The sequence below is a fragment of the Chelonoidis abingdonii genome, chromosome 5, assembly GCF_003597395.2.
Source record: "Chelonoidis abingdonii isolate Lonesome George chromosome 5, CheloAbing_2.0, whole genome shotgun sequence".
In the NCBI taxonomy this organism is placed as follows: Eukaryota; Metazoa; Chordata; order Testudines; family Testudinidae; genus Chelonoidis; species Chelonoidis abingdonii.
In genome coordinates this window covers 53,687,511-53,706,299 of record NC_133773.1, presented here as the reverse complement: position 1 = coordinate 53,706,299, position 18,789 = coordinate 53,687,511, and the positions used below count along the sequence as shown (strand labels likewise).

General features: G+C 43.6%; 1 protein-coding gene across 1 annotated transcript in view; it reads left to right on the top strand.

Annotated features, from left to right (window-relative positions):
- Window positions 1–4,388: 4,388 nt before the first annotated feature.
- Window positions 4,389–18,789, top strand: part of SETD7 (SET domain containing 7, histone lysine methyltransferase) — a 36,687-nt gene continuing 22,286 nt past the window's right edge. The window contains exons 1-2 of the mRNA XM_032804436.2: window positions 4,389–4,575; window positions 14,892–15,021. Coding sequence (XP_032660327.1) covers window positions 4,536–4,575; window positions 14,892–15,021 — 170 coding nt within the window. The 5' untranslated portion in view covers window positions 4,389–4,535. The remainder of the gene's footprint in view (window positions 4,576–14,891; window positions 15,022–18,789) is intronic.

Here is an 18,789-nt window from a genome sequence, read left to right as displayed (position 1 = left end):
CTGCCTCAAAACTCAGAGCTAGGGCAGTTTCTCTGTACTAGCAACTGGAAACTCAGCAGTGGGAATCTATGACGATACCTTCAAAGAAGCATAATTACAGATAAGAAATAGCCCTGATTCCTGGTGCCTCTTGCAAGCAGTGTATATGCATTTATTATTTAAAACAGTGTAAGATCCCAGAAATGATGGTGCTTGGTACCAAATAAGTAAATTAAGCTTCTATTGGATGTTACCACGTGAAACCCTACACACAGGTGGGAGAATAGGAACCTGAAACTTAATAGCCAGCACCCTATTATCTTTTTATAAACAATTTTTCAAAATGTTTCAGAAAAAAGGAGAGACAAACTCTTCTGCTGAGCTAGTCTTTTTAGATACCAGCCAAGCCTCACATGTTATATCAGCTTGGGCTCATCTCAAACTTTATGTAACTGAAATCAAAGCCTCACGGTAACATGAAATGTCACACCTTGCAATGTGATGCAGAATAACACCATTGTGCACAACAAATAACATAAGGCTTTTGAAAGCAAAGCATTACATTGAGCACAAATGCCTTCCAATAGAGAAATGACAAATCCACAGAAGTACCTCTTGGGAAATCTTCCTGTAAACTGGTGGCAATGGGTGATGATTCCCTTTCACTAGGTGACTGAAATTAAACCTCACTCTCAGCCATGCAAAGAGCAGCAAGGACATTTTTAAAAGACCACTTTTGAACCTTGGCTTTCTTCCTTTGCTGGCTCTGACACTGGCCAAAGCTTACTGCATATCCCTAACCCCCGACATCCTTGTGCACAAGGCTGGCCACAGAGGTTTCTAATGTCCCAGATGGAGTATTGAAGAGGGTTTTTTGCTGGGATTCCTCTCTAACAAATTCTGCACTGGACTGGACTGATACTTTACCTGCAGTACTATCACTCAGTGATCCAAGCTTGACATCTCTGTCACTGGTTAGGAGGGAATGGGAATTTTGCAGAGAGAGGGAACACCTTAAAGGAGAAAAATGGATTTGTGCCCTTTCTTGCTTCTTTTATGATGTAAAGAGATGCCTAAAATATTTTTTTTCTTGAAAGAGGGATTTGAGTGAAGAGCAATCATCTCATACATAGGAACAAGTTGGCAGTTTAGTCATCCTAAAATTAAGTCAATAAAACTTTTATACCACATCACCACATATTCTCTCGCTCTCTCTATATACAATCACATACTAATTATAGTGGAAGTGCTGCACTACATTTAGAGAGCTGAAAAAAAAGTTAAAATGTTTCCTTGTTTCCCTATTATTCGGTTTATTTTTGATGAGAACTTGTCATAATAGGAACATACCTCCAGCTGGGAAATGAAGTAATAGCTCTAACTGGCAAAGCAGCAGTTTTCCATAAACCATGTGTCATAAGCATGACTGCCATATAGCTTGTAACTTAAGCAGCTGGATGGGTAAACTTGTTTTTAAAATACCAGATAATATTTTTGGTGGTGTAATCTCTCAATACGTTTATAACTCTAATATGTTATCTTTTTTGAGAGTCTTGAAAGATGATAGGCTAACAGAGCAAATACAACTTCTTTAGAGGCACACATTCCTCACACTTTATTCTGTAAAATAATTTGCAGTGTTTCTCTGTGTTTTGAATCCCCAGATCAAAAGCTTCGCTACAGCCAGGAAATAAAATAATACATGACATGAGACCACAGAATATGTTTTACTAGAGATGATTCAAGGTCTTGGCAGGAACAATCTCTAAGGCATTCAGGTTTTTCTATAGCATCTATCACCATAGTATTTGTGATACAATGTACTATCTGCTCTCCTCTTTCACTGCCTCAAAGCAAACAGAGGATTGAGCTCTGCAAGGTAGGAATTGCGGAGTTCCATTTCTGGCTCCACCATTAAACAGCTCAGGTAGACTTGGGCACTCATGGGGTTCAGGGATTTTTGTGTGGGGAGGGGCCAGGGAGGAAAGATGTGCATTGTTAATACCCAGAACCATAGGATGTCCATTCAGGAGTTAATACAGGCTAAGCCTAATGTTCCCTCTGTGTTGGGAAAGCCCCTGCTAAAGAAGTCTTGGAACTCTGCTAACATGGAATCAGGGAAAGCAGCAGCCAGTTTCAGAGCTGGTGTGGAGGCATAGGGCCTCTATGCAGGTATCCCTGGAGATACTGAGGACCTGGAAATGCAAGGATTTGAAGAAAACCCCTGCCCCTTTTTTTTTAGGGGGAGGGGGCTCCTAATCTTGATTAAGGTAGGAAAACAGCCAAACTATGAGTACTCAAAAAGTGACCTGTAGCATAAGCTGACATAGCACAGACTAGGTAAAGGCTGGTCAAAACACAAGGCTGAGTGGCAGGAGGTATAGGCCAAGTTTTCAAAATTAGTTGACTAAAGTTAGATATCTAATTAAAAGTGTCCTGAATTTCTGTGGTGCTGAACACACATTGAAGTCTGTGAGTAGGAACTCAGCGTCCCCTGAAAATTAGGCCTCCTTTATATAATTATCATATATCAATGTAAGTGCCTAACGTTAGGCACCAAAGTTCTGTATTCAGGTCTAATTTGCCACTTTTAGGTCTGTTATTGAGTGACCAGGGAGATTGAAGTGTTCTCCTACTGGTTTTTGAATGTTATAATTCCTGATGTCAGATATGTGTCCATTTATTCTTTTGCACAGAGACTGTCCGGTTTGGCTAATGTACATGGCAGAGGAGCATTGCTGGCACATGATGACATATATCACATTGGTAGATGTGCAGTTGAACGAGCCTCTAATGGTGTGGCTGATGTGGTTAGGTCCTATGATGGTGTCCCTTGAATAGCTATGCGGACAGAGTTGGCACCAGGGTTTGGTTCCTGGGTTCGTGTTTTTGTTGTGTGGTATTTGCTTCAAGTTGGGAGGCTGTCTGTAAATGAGGACTGGTCTGTCTCCCAAGGTCTGTGAGAGTAAGGGATTGTCTTTCAGGATAGGTTGTAGATCCTTGATGATGCGCTGGAGAAGTTTTAGTTGGGGGCTGTAGGTGACGGCTAGTGGCATTCAGACCAGAAGTGGCAATTCTTAAACAAAAAAACTTCAAAAACAGATTCCAATGTGAAACTGCAGAACTGGAATTAATTTGCAAACTGGACACCATCAAAATAGGACTAAGACTGAGAGTGGATGGTTCATTACAAAACCTAAATTTCCCCCATACTAATTTTCCCCTACTGTTACTCACACCTTCTTGTCAACTGTGTGAAATGGGCCACTGTCACCACCACTACCAAAGTGATTTTTCCTCCCTTGATATCCTACAGTTAATTGAATTGTCTTGTTAGACTGACCTCCCACTTGGTATGGCAACTCTCATCTTTTCATGTGCTGTGCATTTATACCTCCCTCTGGAAATTTCCACTACATGCATCTGATGAAGTGGGTATTCACCCACGAAAGCTCATGCTCCAAAATCTCTGTTAGTCTATAAGGTGCCCCAGGACTCTTTGCTGCTTTTACAGATCCAGACTAACACGACTACCCCTCTGATAAGGACTCCTTATTGTTTTTGCTGATACAGACTAACACAGCTAGTACTCTGAAACTTGCATCCATAAGAGGATCTCTTTACAAAGTGGTCTATTGAATGAAAAATTTGGAGAAACCCTGAGCTAGAAAACACTTCTTTAGCATTACCAGATTAAGGTTTTCTAGCAGGTCAAAGGCTACAAATCAAGACAGGTTCTGCTTTATTCCTTTGCTGTCATGTAGGATTCATACTAATTTGGGGACATCCCTCAAAAAGAACCCAGTGCAGAGTCACACCTTTTTTTTGGGACAGTCAGTCCTGCCTTGTGTGTTCTTTTGGGGAGTCTGCCCATGTGTGCATGCCAGTCCACCACTGTGTGTCTGCCATTTTCTCTCTTTGTGCCTGACTCCTTATCTTGCCCGTTCTCATGATTTGTGATATTTTTTTCTTAAGCCCTAGAATAAGGAATCATGTTATTTCATGGGAATCTCAGCTTTCATTTTTTTTCTCTAGAAAATAAGGCTGCTGATGAAACTCACAAATGTGAGCCCCATGTCTCCTAAAGCCTCAAATGTTGGAAGACAAAAAGAATCTAAAATGGATTTTTTTTTAATCAATCTGCTGATGGTGGAGGCCTTGACTTACCATTGTGGAACATTGGGGGCTGCTGATTCTGCTGACTGCCCCGCTGGCTGGGGGTGGGGGCCTGCCGGGGACCGGTTTCCGTGCATTGTGCAGGTAGGTTTCGCCCCGTCTTGGCGCCCATCCCCGGGCTGTGCGGGGCGCGGGTGTGCCTGCCTGGCGGGCCGGGCGCTGCAGGGAGCTGTCAGTCAGGCAGCGGCCCCGGCCCTGCCTGGGTGATGTCAGCGGATCAGCTGCTCTATAACAAAGCGGAGAGAGCCCGGCGCCCGCATAGACGCCGCGGCCGGGGTGCGCGGAGCCACTTGCTCCGCGGGCTCTAGGGGGAGACAGGGCGAGCCGCCCGCCGCAGGGAGAGCGCGGACACCCCGCCAGGGCGCCCGGCGGCCCCGGCCATGGACAGCGATGAGGACACGCTGGAGGAGACCGTGGAAGGTAACCGGGCCCCGTCCGGCGGGGGCAGACCGGGTCACCGCGGCTCGCTGTCAGCCCCGCGCTGCCGAGCGGGCGCCCCAGGCACTGTTCTGCCCACCCCAGCCTGCGAGTGGCGCACGCAGCAGCCGGGCCCGGAACGCCTGGGTGGGGGCAAGTTGGGGGGCAGGCGGAGCCGGTCTGCGCAGTGCGAGCGCCCCCCCGCCGCAGTCTGGCCTTGGCGTGCGGGGGTCAGCACGTGGCACGCCTGGGCTGCGCGCCTCCTCCCAGCCCGGGCCCCGCTGCCCGTCCTCAGGGCCGGGGCGCTCGCCAGTTCCGCCTCTCTCTGCCGGCGTCGCCAAGCCGAGCCGCATCGGCCCCCCGCATGCGTGAAGAGCAGCGGGGCGGTGTTTCCTCTGTAAGGAGCCGCTTTTTGTTTTCACGTCATTTTAAAACAAGTGATCGAAGCAGCTTTTTATAGCAAAGCAAGAGCTCTAGGGGGTAGAAGGCTTCGGCTGGTATCTGATGCCTTGGAAAACTTAGCAGAGCCATGGAGGAGAACGGATAGTGCCTAGTTTGTTGCTAGTCTATTTATACTTTTTTGGGGGGCGGTAGAGGAGTCACTTGTTATTCAGTTAAATATATCGCTGCTGTTCCTAAGTGCATGCTGCTCTGTAAATCTTTAGGGTCTGATCCTTCAAATAGTTAAGCACCCGAGTAACTACTCAGTGGGGCTAACTGAGTACAGTTACTTTCGTGTTTAAGTGTTTGAAGGACTGGGCCTCTAGTACATTGTGTACTATAGTATGGACTATCGTAATGGTGGTACACACATTTCAATTTAAATAGAATTGTCAAATGTTAAGATCTTGGAGACTTTCCAGAAAGGACCTAGTTTACATGGCAAATTTAGGACCAGATTCTGTTTGGTACTGTATTACAACAGTTATATCCAGTCAGTCTGCATGGACTTCAGTGAAGTTATTCTATTTTGACACCATTTGACCTGAAACAACAAATAAGTGTATGTGGCATCTAGTTTGTGTTTAATTTAAAGTAATTGGATTTGATTCGCTGTGGTCTTGCACCTAGTGTATTCTTGCACCTGCATTTTGGGTAGTGTCTTACCCTAATTTGCACACATTTTGCATTGGTGTAAATGCCTAGAAAAAGTGCAGGACAACAAACAATCAGGGCCACATTTTTGGAGGAGAGTGTATAAAATAACGGCTCCATGTACATATTAAAGATCATCACAGTCAACATTTCCACTCTCATATTCCCCATTTTTGTGTCGTATGGAGTGCACCAGTTAGTTGCTTGCTTCAGAGACGACTGCGTTTTAGCAGTAGTGTGCCATATTTCTAGTGATTCTTAAGTTATTTGAGGTCCTTCAGCATGAAAGGCACTATGTAAATGTAAAATATTACTAGCGTCTTCCTCCCCACCGCATGCATACACTCTGCAATATAAAAATTGACAATGTTTTGGCTTGAAGATGCAGGACAAAACTAACTAATATATGTTAAATTAAATTAAATAATGGAGATACTCTTTGTATTACAGGAACATCCACAGGCCCACATGACAGTGGGCCCCATTGCGCTAGTCTCTAAATACCTACACATAGGTAGAGACGGTCCCTACCCTGAAGAGCTTACTGTGTAAAGAGACAAGGGAGACAAAGGGTGGAAGGTGGAACTGGGGCAGACAGTGAAAAGCCCAGGGTCACACAGCAGATCAGTAGCACATCTGGAATAGAATCCAGGTCTCCTGACTCCCAGTCCAGTGTCCTATCCTTGGGCCCCAGTGCCTCCCCAAAGCTAACCACCTCGTGGGCACATTTTAAGACCAGAGAAGAGTTTTGAGGCTGACTTTTGAAGGTTAAAAAGGAACTATTTGTGATGTCAAAGCTATTCCAGAATTTATTAGCACAAATAACCCTATCCGCAACATAGGCATTTAAGGAGATAGTCAGGATTTGCCTTGTGAAACTCTTAAGTAAAATTTGGCTGCTGAAAACAGAGAGCCCATTCCTGGTCACAGCTCTTACTACCAAGAGGAGTCCTATGTACTCAGATATCGTGGTTAACAGCACCGTGTTGGAATTTGTGTGTTGCAGGATACAACTAACTCCCATGAGTCAGTGGCAGGTTACTTGTATCTCGTGGCAGGCAAACAGGACCGGTGTGCATTGTCACTTTTTGAAAAGGTTACTGAGTTTGGCTTGCCAGGATGACAGTAAATATGTGATAGTGTTTGCTGTACAGCTGCTACTCGAATCTGGTCTTATTACATAGATATAAGGGATTGGATATTTTAGCAATGGGGGCTATGCAAAACTCATAGATTATATAGGAACTTTAAATTGCAAGGGGGAATAGAGGGGTTTCTTAAATTGATGGATAGTGTGGATGTGATGTGTAGACGGTCTCTGCTTATATGTGTACGAACTTGGTATTATATCCTTGCCAAAAAATATTTGTAATGAGGCTATTTTTAGTTGTGCTAGGCATCATGATACTGTTTCTGATATAGCTAGTTCCTTTGCAGTACATTATGGTTTCATATAATGGCTTATTTCTCTGTGTGCTCAGGTGAGCTTTGAAGGTAACTATTGGTTGACACAGGGATTCCTTTTGAGTGACATTAGGGACTTCCTTTTTGTCCTTACCTGAGGCCTAGAACTAAGAATGAGATCATACCCAGGTCTGCTGCTGCCTGACCATACAGACCACTACTATTATACCACCAGGCTGGTCTTCCTGTGTTTTAGTCTCTTATTGACTCTGTTGTTTTGTATTGTAGCCTTGTACAAAGGCTTCAGTTAAGACTGGAGGTCTGTTGTGCTACATGCTTTACAAACCCACAGAAAGAGAAGTCACGGCTCTGAAGAGTTTACTATCTAGAGAAGATACGAGAATCTTGATAATGTCCAAAAGAGGGAAGGAAGCAAAAACTCTCTCTCACTTTTACAAATGGGTAGGGGCAATTGAGAAGGAGAAATAGTGTTCCATTTTGATCCCACTATAATCAGTGGGACTTTTGCGGTTGACTTCAGTAGGCATTGGACTGACTCGTAAGACCTGGTGTATATTAGGTTGCACCAGTGTAACTAAGCTTAAAATTGATTTGCCTTAGGTTAAGGTGGGCTGGATTTAAATTTTCCCCCCTCTTGCTTCTTCTGATGTAAAAGTAATGTTAGAGAAGAATTGGAGCCTCTATGTCATGTCTGAAGTTAGAACTCAAGTTCATGGCTCTCACTTTGTACAGAGGCCACTAGACTGCTGGTCTCTGTTAAAATCATTAGGAGAATATGCCTCCTACTTTACAAAAATTCTGGCATGTATAATCTACATAAACATACATTAATGACAGTTTTATTTGTTTTTGCACTCCAGTAGCATCTTCACCATACTGAACAAATATTTTGTTGCAGTACAGTGTGCACAGTTTGACTTAACCTGAGAAGTGTAAATATTTTCTCCTCAGTACTTTGTAACAATCTTTCTCTTCTGTCAGGAATTAGTTGTACTTTCTTACAGTTTGTCTATATGGGAAAGTTAAATCAATATAAACGAAGTTGTGAATTTAAGCCCATATAGTTACACTAGTATAGCTCATTTTGTGAGCACTTTTACTCTGGTATAAGCGGAGTTTGGTTTTTTTTCTGGTTTAGTTTGTAAATAGGAAAAAGCCGCTCTTATTCTGGAATCCGGGTGTCCACACTGTTATACTGGTGTAACTAGTAAACAGTTTCCCATGTAGACAAACCCTTATTCATTCTCTCTTTCACTCACCTCCACCCCCAGTGGGCCAGGAACTTGCCTTTTTTCCACTGAGTTGGAGAGAACCATGCTTGCCTGTTTTAAAAACATTCCCTCCTACTTACTAGTAATACCTTTTGATTTTAATAATCTAATATTTTTACAATGTAACTTATTTTTCACCGTTCACACTCACTACCTTTTCTCACTACTCTCAGCTTGAAGATGACATAACCTGCTCTGTTTAGTCAACTTCAGTTTTTTTCAAACTTGCTCGTACTTAATTGGATTTCTACCCACAGCAGATCCTCTCCTGGGCATCTCCTTTCCAACTTAGACTCCATACTCTCTCTGGCGCTTCTTGGAGAACCCAGATCTGTGAGTAGGCTTGTTGCCACCTGTCTCCAGCACAATGGAGTTTTGGCTGTGCCAGCTTGGTGTTACAGAGCTAACGCAGCCAGCCTATCAGCAACTCAAGAGCTCTCCTCTGGCCTATGCCAGCCCTGCCTTTGCCCTGCAGCTTGACATTATTTACACCTCAGCCCGTGTTCTTTCAGTGTCCTCCTGTGGTATCCAGCCGCTGATCACTGGGTACTTACAGAAATACCAGATCCTTCATTCCCAAAGGAGCAGTGTACCCTAGTTTACCAGTCTGACCTTAGCCCACACAGAACACTTGAATTCGATTATAGTAAAACAAAAAGGAAACTTATTTAAGAAAGAAGAGAGATTTACATAGAAATAAGTGTGAGTGGTGGAAACAAATAGTTACATACAATAAAATGTGAACTAGGGCCTAAACTTAAATCCTGAGACCAAAAGATGTGTTTTTCCCAATGGGCGTGATTATTTGTTACCTTATGGCCCCTTTGTGTGAGCTAGTCTGGGGTGAAAGGTCCATAGGACAGGCATAGTCGGTATTGCCATCCCCAAATGTTCAAAAATCATGAGATTTGCTTTAAAATCGTGAGATTATGTAAAAACAATAGATGTGGTCTTTTTATTTGCCTTCTGCTTTTTTGAGCTTTTAGGGTACACTGAGGTCACATTTTGAAACTTTCTCCAGAGCTACAAGGACTAAAACTTACTTTTTCTTTAAGAACAAAGGCTGAAATCATCACATATCCCCTTGACTCCAGGAGCTGGTGCTTTAAGAAAACAATAATTATCATGTAAAAGCAGCAAAGAGTCCTGTGGCACCTTATAGACTAACAGACATATTGAAGCATGAGCTTTCGTGGGTGAATACCCACTTCGTCAGATGCATACCCACGAAATGTGGATGTATTCACCCACAAAAGCCCATGCTCCAATACGTCTGTTAGTCTATAAGGTGCCACAGGACTCTTTGCTGCTTTTACAGATCCAGACTAACATGGCTATCCCTCTAACAATTATCATGAGACTCATGACAAAATCATGAGAGTTGAGAACACTGCATATGCACCACTTGTGAGTATTCCTGCTGTAGAAGGCTCCTGTGCTAGGCACAGAGCCACATCTATACCACTTCCACTGCAGATCCTGGCTTGTGGCATTCCACGGTGTGCTGAGGATGATGTGAAAATGGGTTGCAGGCAGTCACAAGGAGGTAGGGGTTGGTTATGGCCCAAAAAGAAGTGGAGCCTGGATATTCTCTGCCCATGCCAAACCCCACAGGGGCCATTGCAATAGGGGCAGCACAAAAGTGAGTAATAGCTTAGGTCAGATTTCACATAAGTCTCTGCAGCCCCTGACTAGGAGGTGAAAACTGCCTCTCCATGGCACCTGCAGCTGATTGAATCTGACCTTATGTTTTTAAATGCTAGTGGAAACAACTGAGTTTTTCAAAACATTCCTGTGCAATTTTTGAAACCCAAATATTGCAGCACTAACATCCTGAAAGTCTTTTTCTTATTTATATTGCCACAGTGGCTAGGAGCCTACTCATGGACTAGGGCCCTATTGTGTTAAGTACTATACAAACACACGACAAAAAGACAGTCACTGCTGCAGAGCTTACAAGCTAACGCTGACTCTGTGCACTTTAATTATCCAAGCTGAGAGAAATGCCAGCAGTAAACAGCAGTGACAGTCAAATGGATTTTAAGGTCTTTAATAATCCACGGTGATATTGGTAACAAAGGTGAAGAAATGTGTATGTTGACAGTGTGGTCTGTTAGCTGGCAGCATCCTTTTAAGGAGACATATTGAAAACAAACTTCCTTTAAAATGATGAATGTGGCTGCTTGGCTCATCCCTCTTGGTCTGTGTATGTAATTCATTGACACTGAGAGGAGATTCCTTATACCATGCTGTGTCCAGCCCTGATGTAGACGTGTATGTGTGTGTTACCTGGTAAAAAATAGTTAAGTTTTTTCTGAACTGCATGATGTACTTTGTAGAAGAGTTATAGAATCACAGAATGTCAGGGTTGCAAGGGACCTCTGGAGGTCATCTAGTCCTACCCCCTGCTCAAAGCAGGACCAATCCTCAACTAAATCATCCCAGCCAGAGCTTTGTCAAGCCTGACCTTAAAAACCTCTAAGTAAGGAGATTCCACCACATCCCTAGGTAACCCATTCCAGTCACCCACACCACCTCCTTCGGTAACCCATAGATCAGGGGTTGGCAACCTTTCCGAAGTGCTGTGCCGAGTCTTCATTTATTTACTCTGATTTAAGGTTTCACGTGCCAGTAATACACTTTAACATTTTTAGAAGGTCTCTTTCTATAAGTCTATAATATATAACTACATTGTTGTATGTAAAGTAAATAAGGTTTTTAAAATGTTTAAGAAGTGTCATTTAAAATTAAATTAAAATGCAACACCTCGCGGACTGGTGGCCAGGACCCAGGCAGTGTGAGTGCCACTGAAAATCAGCTTGCATGCCGCCTTCAGCACGCATGCCGCAGGTTGCCTACCTCTGCCATAGATAAAAATAACATGGGGCTTTCAGCTCTAGGGAATAGTAAAGAAGGGGAAATAAAGGCACAAAGAGTCCTGACTCAAGAGAAGGGGGATTGACGCTTATGCAACATGCTTTCCCTGAGCTTATAGAAGCTCCATTTGTCCTCCTTCCCTTACAGTGTCTCTTTCTGTCGTCTTTCCTTTCTAACCTAGACTGTGAGCTTGGGAGGGCAGGGAAAGACAGTGGAGTTGGGAAGATCACCTTTCAAAATGTGAATCCAAGCGATAACCATTTTCTTTGCTGCTGCTGCTGCTCCTGGTTTTCCAAAAACTACAGAAAAGTGAAAACTGACAGACCTTCATCAGTTTACACAGCTGCTCTTCTGAATCCTGTGGGCAGTAGTGAAAGTAGGAGGAATTAGATCTGATTCATGCTGCTGCTCGGGAAAGTTCTGAGCTATAGTGGAAGCAGATACTGAAACTGTTTGCTAGAGAGGAGGCCCAGAATCAGAAGCTGAGGAGGTTTAGATTAGCAGAGACTTGCCATGCTCTCCACTCTGAGCAGCCGGAAGCTGTGGAATAGCAGAGGTGTAATGGAATGGTCAGATCCGGCTGGGAGGAGAGGGGCGGGTGGGTGTTCAGATCAGACACTTCCCAGCTGGAGTCTACAAAGCAGTGAACTTCTCAAGCACTCTCCCAGTTCCCAGCAGCTGTGGAGAGGACTTGTATTTTTTTTTTTTTTCACCTGGATATTGCCTCTAGACAGTGGGGGCCCCATGTGATCATCTTCTGGCTTTTTAGATGTTTGTTTCTGTTTGCTTAAGGCGGGAGGTGGAAGAAGTAGGGAAAGGGATAGTGGAGAGCCTTTGAGGAGAAATGGGAAAGACCAAAAATACAGGAGAGGAGGTAAAGCACACAGTGTAGGAAGAGAGAAGCTTAAAAAGGGTGAAGGAAGAGAGGAAAAACAGATAATGAAAACAGTAGAAAAAGATGCACTGTGATCTGTTCTAATAAAGCAAAGAGGAATAAAGCTTGGAAGGGAAAGGAGGTATAACCTGAGCAAGCAAGGCATAGTAAGGCCACGTCTACACTACGGGATAAAATCGAATTTGCTAAAATCGGTTTTATAAAACTGATATTATAATTTCGATTTCATGCAGCCACACTAGGCACAGTAAATTGCGTTGTGCGTCCATTCTCCGAGGCTAACGCTCGATTTCTGAAGCGTTGCATTGTGGGTGCACTTCGTAAGCTATCTCATAGTTCCCGCCAGTCTCCCCCGTGGAATTCAAGTGTTGAATCTAATTGTCGCGGGGGTTCGGGAAATGTCGTCACTCATTCCTTCTCCGGGAAAACATCAGCTGACAATCTTTCGCGCCATTTTTCCTGGATTGCCCCTGGCAGACGCCGATAGCGCGGCAACCATGGAGCCTCATTCAGCTTTTTTTTTTTCCGGCACCGTATGTGTACGGATGCTGTGGAAGAGAGAGGCGATACTCCAGGCGCTACCATAGCAGCATTCACTTGCTTTTGCAATGATAGCAAGATGGTTACCGAGTTGTTCTGTACCGTCTACTGCGGAGAAAACTGGCAATGAGATGTGGTATTCTCTCCTCTCTGTACTGTCTACTGCTATCATGAGTGCCCCTGGCTGAAATCGGCCGGGGGCGCAACGCAAAAGCAAAATTGGGATTGACTCAGCTGGGACTGAGTCAATCCTCCCTTATGGTTTTTAAAAGAGTCAGTCCTGCTAGAATAAGGAGCAGTGTATTAGAGGACAGTGTTTCAGAGCACAGCTGTCCGTGTCAGTATTCACAGGGGGTGCCCCTGCAACAACCCCGACCGTTGCTCCTCCTCCCCCAACTTCCTGGGTAGCGGTCATTCCTGCCCATGTTGTGTCATGAAGTTATAAAGAATGCAGGAAATGAAACAGAGACTTGTTAGTGAGATAAATATGAGGGGAGGCAGCCTCCCGGGCTCTGACAGTCCAGGCAGTACAGAATCTTTCTTACACAGGAGAGGGAGGGGCTGATGAAGCTCAGTCCCCAGTTGCTATGATGAAGACAGTACCAGCTGTTCTGTACCATCTACTGGGAGTACTGGGATCATTCCATTTTACCCAGGCCCCCGCGGCCAGCCTCACCTGAGGCCAACCAGGACACTCACGGCGATGGCGACGAGATATCATCATATTTACCGTCTACACCGGGAGGGGGAGAGGACGGATACTGCTCTTCACTGCTGCAGCATCGCGTCTACCAGCAGCATTCAGTACACGGTAGGGGTGAACATTAGGAAGAAGAATGCAGAAATGAATTCTTTCCTTTTTCTTTCACATGATGGAGGGGACAGAACTGAGGAGCTGTTCCTGAACACAACCAACACTGTGTTTGAACCTACAGACATTGGGAGCTCAGCAAAATGCAAATACTTTTCAGAGACTGCTGTGACTGTGGGATAGCTGGAGTCCTCAGTACCCCTCATCCATGAGCGTCCATTTGAGTCTCTGGCTTCCTGTTACGCTTGTCACGCAGCACTGTGTATCCTGGAGATTTTTTTTCAACGTTTGGCATTTCGTGTTCTGTAACGGAACTCTGATACAACAGATTTGTCTCCCATACAGCGATCAGATTAGTATCTCCAGTATGGTCATGCTGGAGCCTTTTTGGATTTGAGACTGCATCGCCGCCCGTGCTGATCAGAGCTCCACGCGGGCAAACAGGAAATGTAATTCAAAAGTTCGCGGGGCTTTTCCTGTTTACCTGGCAGCTGCATCCGAGTTCAGATTGCTCTCCAGAGCGGTCAGTGGTGCACTGTGGGATACCGCCCGGAGGCCATAACGTCGAATTCCGTCACACTAACCGTAATCCAATATGTTAATAATCGAATTTAGCGCTACTCCTCTCATCGGGTGAGTACAGAAATCGATTTAAAGAGCCTTTATATCGATATAAGGGCGTTGTAGTGTGGACGAGTACAGCGTTAAATCGATTTAACGCTCTCTGTAAATCGATTTAAACGCGTAGCGTAGACCAGGCCTAAGCTACATTTACAGTGTGTTAAATAGAAAGTAGTCTGATTTTTGTTAAACTAGAGTAAAATATAAACATTACAAACATCCGTTTGTTTGTTTGTTTAAATTTCAGGGGATGTGTTTGGCCGCAAAGGGATTTTTTTCACTCTGGCTAGTTAGGATTTGTTTGTGGCTAGTACGTGTTGAGCATATTCTTCAAGATGTACACGTTTTTAAAAAAAACAGTGTTGTATGAATAGAAGTCTTGAATCATTCCAGTGTCATGCAGAAAATATACTTCTAGGTAGTGGCTCTTTTTTTTTTTTTTTTTTTTTTTTTTTAAAGTTGCTTGAACACAATACAGTGTGGCAGTACTTAGTTTGAGAAGTGTGTCATCTTATTCCATCAAGATACTCGAGTCGTGGTCCCTCCCCCACCCACCCCCAAGATTTTTGTAACAGGTTGTTGCCGTGAAGTAACTGGCTACAAATAGTCCTGAATAGCTCTGGTCCATTTTTTAAAAAAAAAATATTTTAACTAGTAGTTCTCTTAAAATAAATATTTTGGGGAGCAACAACATAGAGAAGGGAGATTACATATTGATGATTATATGTGATTTCACACTTGTTCTGATATCTTTGCTATTTTTGTTTTGTTGTTTTTGCTTCAGGGCTTTTGGATGATGATGGGTTGCCACATGGGTTCTGTACAGTCACCTATTCATCCACAGACAGATTTGAGGGAAACTTCGTGCATGGAGAAAAGAACGGCCGTGGCAAGTTCTTCTTTTTTGATGGAAGGTAAACATTGGCTCTTTGCTCGTCTTCCATTTGTTTTTCTCCTGTTTACACCAGTATGTAACTAATTTTGTGTGGGTGGAGGGGTATATGTGTTCCTAGTTGCAACAGCTGCTTTCCCACGAGAGCTGTAGTTGGATAGTTTCTTCATTGTGTACTAGCTAGAGTAACAGCCAGTGTCTCCATCTGTTTGTGAACTCTGAAAATAATGGAATGACCCCAGGGACTGTTCCTTAATAGGAGAGTCAAGTCACTGTGGCCCTGTTTAATATTAAAGCTTTAAATTAATTCAAGACTTCAAGAAAGTCTTATGATTTTAACGCCATAAATGGTGGTTTAAAAACCTGCTGACAACTATTTTCCAGGCTGGTTCAGCAGGCTTATTTGTATTATGGTAGTGCCCAGAGGCTCCATTTGGGATTGTGGCCCCATATTGCTGGGCCCATACAAATATCTAGAAAGATATGGGCTCTGCACAGAAGAGCTTACAATCTAATTAGTCCTGAAACTTGTTTCGTGGACACTGTATTGTCTAGTGGTTAAAATACTGGACTGAATTAAATACAGCTTTTATTCCCAGCTCTTTGATCTTGTAAAAATCATTTGACCTCTTTTTTCAGACATGCACTTACAATTGCCACTGCTTTCAGTGGGAGTTACGCTGTGAAAATCAGGCTAGTTTCTTCATCTGTAAAAAGTGGAAGGTCTCCATTACTTTACTGTTCCTAGCCATTTCTTCCCCTCTTTCCCCCGCCCCTTTCCTCACAAATCGGTCTTGTACCTCTCTTTGCTGTTGCTCAGTAATTTCCTCAGAAGGCGCAGCTGATGTACAAAATGACATCATTCTTGATTTTTGCAGCTGTGTAGTGCTATGAATAGTGGAGGTGAAACTGACCCCCAAAGTCTTGTCAATTCCATTCTGCTTATGCTTGGCAAAGTTCTGAGCAGCAGCCAGAGGTATTGGAGCTGCCTGTCAGCTAACTCAGGAATGCAGCATGGCATTGTTTTACACGTAGTTCACACTGGGAAATTTATTTTCCCACCCATTGGGGCCTGTAACCTTATTTTTCTAAATGATTTTTCTAAAGAATAAGTTGTGCAGAAATGGATTTTCATGGGCCTGCATGCTCATTAGGGAAACCTTATTTGTCACTAGCAATTGGCCATTTCAAGACCTGTTGGGAGTGACTGAAAAATATTACTAACAGCTGGCATATGTCAAATGAGGTTTGATTTCTCAGTGGAAGCTTCAGTGTAAACATAATACTTGTTGGAAGTCTCAGCAGAGAGGCCAAAGATTGTCTAGATATGGAAACTGAGCAACTGTTTTTTACTCTGAGAAGTGGTCCCTCCGAATGGCAGGGTGTACGTAGGGTTGCACTGGCAGCCTGAACTTCCCTGTGTTTATGCAGTGTCTCTTCTGCGATTCTTCAAAGCTGTCAGCCCAGCACCTTTCACGAGGATCAAATTCTTTGAAAAACAAAACGGTTTGCTGTTGTACATTTTTGGTAACTGCCAAACCAAAATTAAACAAAATAGTCCGAGTATATTTTTTTTAAACAGTTTTCTGTACTGTGGATAGGGGAAAGCTAACGAAAAAGGATGCTGCACCCAAAAGTTCATAGTTTAAATACCTGGAGGGGTGGGGAGAGATAGGAAGGTTGATTTGTTTCTTTAAGGATTTTTTTCTTAAACAACGAATTACACCAGATTTTCTGCTCCCTGTATTCATCAGAGCTCACTCTTTCTTGTCATGGCTCCCAAAACACCCCACCCCTTATACTCTTGTGTGCTTTAGCACAAGTTGATTGTTTTTGGCTAAGCCCAGACACATTTCCTCCATGGCCAGCTTCCATTGCAGTCCTGCCAGTGAAGGCTGACGACTGCACTGTAGCTCTGCTGTTCAGTAGTAACCTGTTCCTATGAAACCCTGGATAGGGCCCATATGTTACATTACAAATTATGTTCTTCTTTTTTTTTTTTTTGGATAGTGGAATAAAATGGTCCAAACCAGCATGTGGGTATTTAGCAGAAGTAAACCTTTCCGCTCATTATCAGCATTGCTGTCCTCTCTCTGATTATTTAAAGAAGTGAGAGAGATTGGATCAAATTTTCATTTTGTAGAAAATTGACTGTGTTGTTTTGCAAAGAATGAAATTTCAATTCCAGCCAGGAGCGGCGCCAGAGTTTCTGGCGTCCTAGGCAGGAATTCGGGGGGCAGCATTTTGTGCACTCCCCACAGGGTGCACGGGAGCTTCTGATTCCACTCCTATCACGCTGCCAAAGAAGGACCCTCTGCCAAAATGTCGCAGGCAACAGCGGCAGTCATTGAGCTGCTCAATTGCCTGCTGCTGTTTTCCGTGGCACGTCAGCAGAAGGTCCTCCTTCAGCGGCGTGACGGGAGCGGAACCGGAAGCTCCCGTGGGAAGCGCACAAAATGCCACCCCCCGAATCCTGGCGCCCTAGGCAACTGCCTAGGGTCGCCTAACGGAAGCGCCGGCCCTGACTCCACCATGCTCCACATTTTGTATTGGGTACTTTTACTTTCACACTAACCTTTGTCTGAGAGCATTTTGAGAGATCTTTGACATAATCACTGTGGGCAGAAAAGTGTTGGTTGTCATTGAACAACTGCTCTTCTCCATGGAATTAGAAACATGTTCTAAACATGTTCTACCAAGGTCTGAGAGCAGTGTTACAAAAGGGAAAGTTTGAAGCCTATTCATATGGGAATTACTAGAAGTGGGGAAGCTTGAGGCATCACTGAGCATAGATGTGGAGGGTAGGAGGTTGGCATTTTTAAATTGTAAAGAGAAATCCCAGAGACTTGAGTTGGAGAAAATGAGGAGTGGGGGAGACAAACAACTCCCCCAAATCTTTCTAAGATTTATAGAGCTGTTGTGATGTCAGTGACCTGGGGCTTTAACATTTTAACTTTATTATGATAACTACTGCTGAAAATGTGCTTGACACAATGTGAAGGTGACTCCTCCCCTGAGGATCTTACATTCTTAAAATTCAGGCATTCTTTGCATGTTCAGCTGCCAGGAAGATTTCGGAATCTGATTTTTACTGGAGCTGGAAACAAGCAGGGGAAACTAACACTTTATACGCTAGGAAAATGGCCCGTTGTTGACAACAACTGTTCCTCTGTGCTTCTATTGAATGTCCTGTCCTTGTTGAAGAAGGTTTGACTCTGTCTATTTTAGTAGCCAAACCATTGTTGTCCCCAGCGGCTTTTCCTTAGCCTTCCCTCAACTGACATTTGGATAGAACAGGTTCATTTCCTTTTGCAGATAAACGTCAAGTCCTAGTGCAATCTGAAATACTGAGTTATGGGCATCTTGCTTTTGCATTGTATCGGCAAAAGTATCTTTCTTGCAAGGGGACAAAACACTGTAGAAGTAAAGAAGGGAAACTTTAGAAACTCAAGAGTTACTTTGACGAAGCCCACGTCCAACAACAATAAAGCAAATATTTGAAGTCTTCTGAAACACATGGAGTCTTATTCCCAGATGGACAGTTGTGCTTTCACCATAGATGTCATTGCATTTTAAGATAAATTATGCAGACTATATCATTAGACGTTAAGTAGTTAACAGTTAATATCTTAATTAAATATATTGAGGCAAAGTAGACACTCTTAAAAATTTTAGCTTGCAAGGAAAGTGACACTATAATAAGGAATTTTTTTTAAATATCTAATTGTTAGTTTCTCTCAGCATTGTTTTCTAAAAAGGGAAACAAATTACAGCATATTCGAGCCCTGAG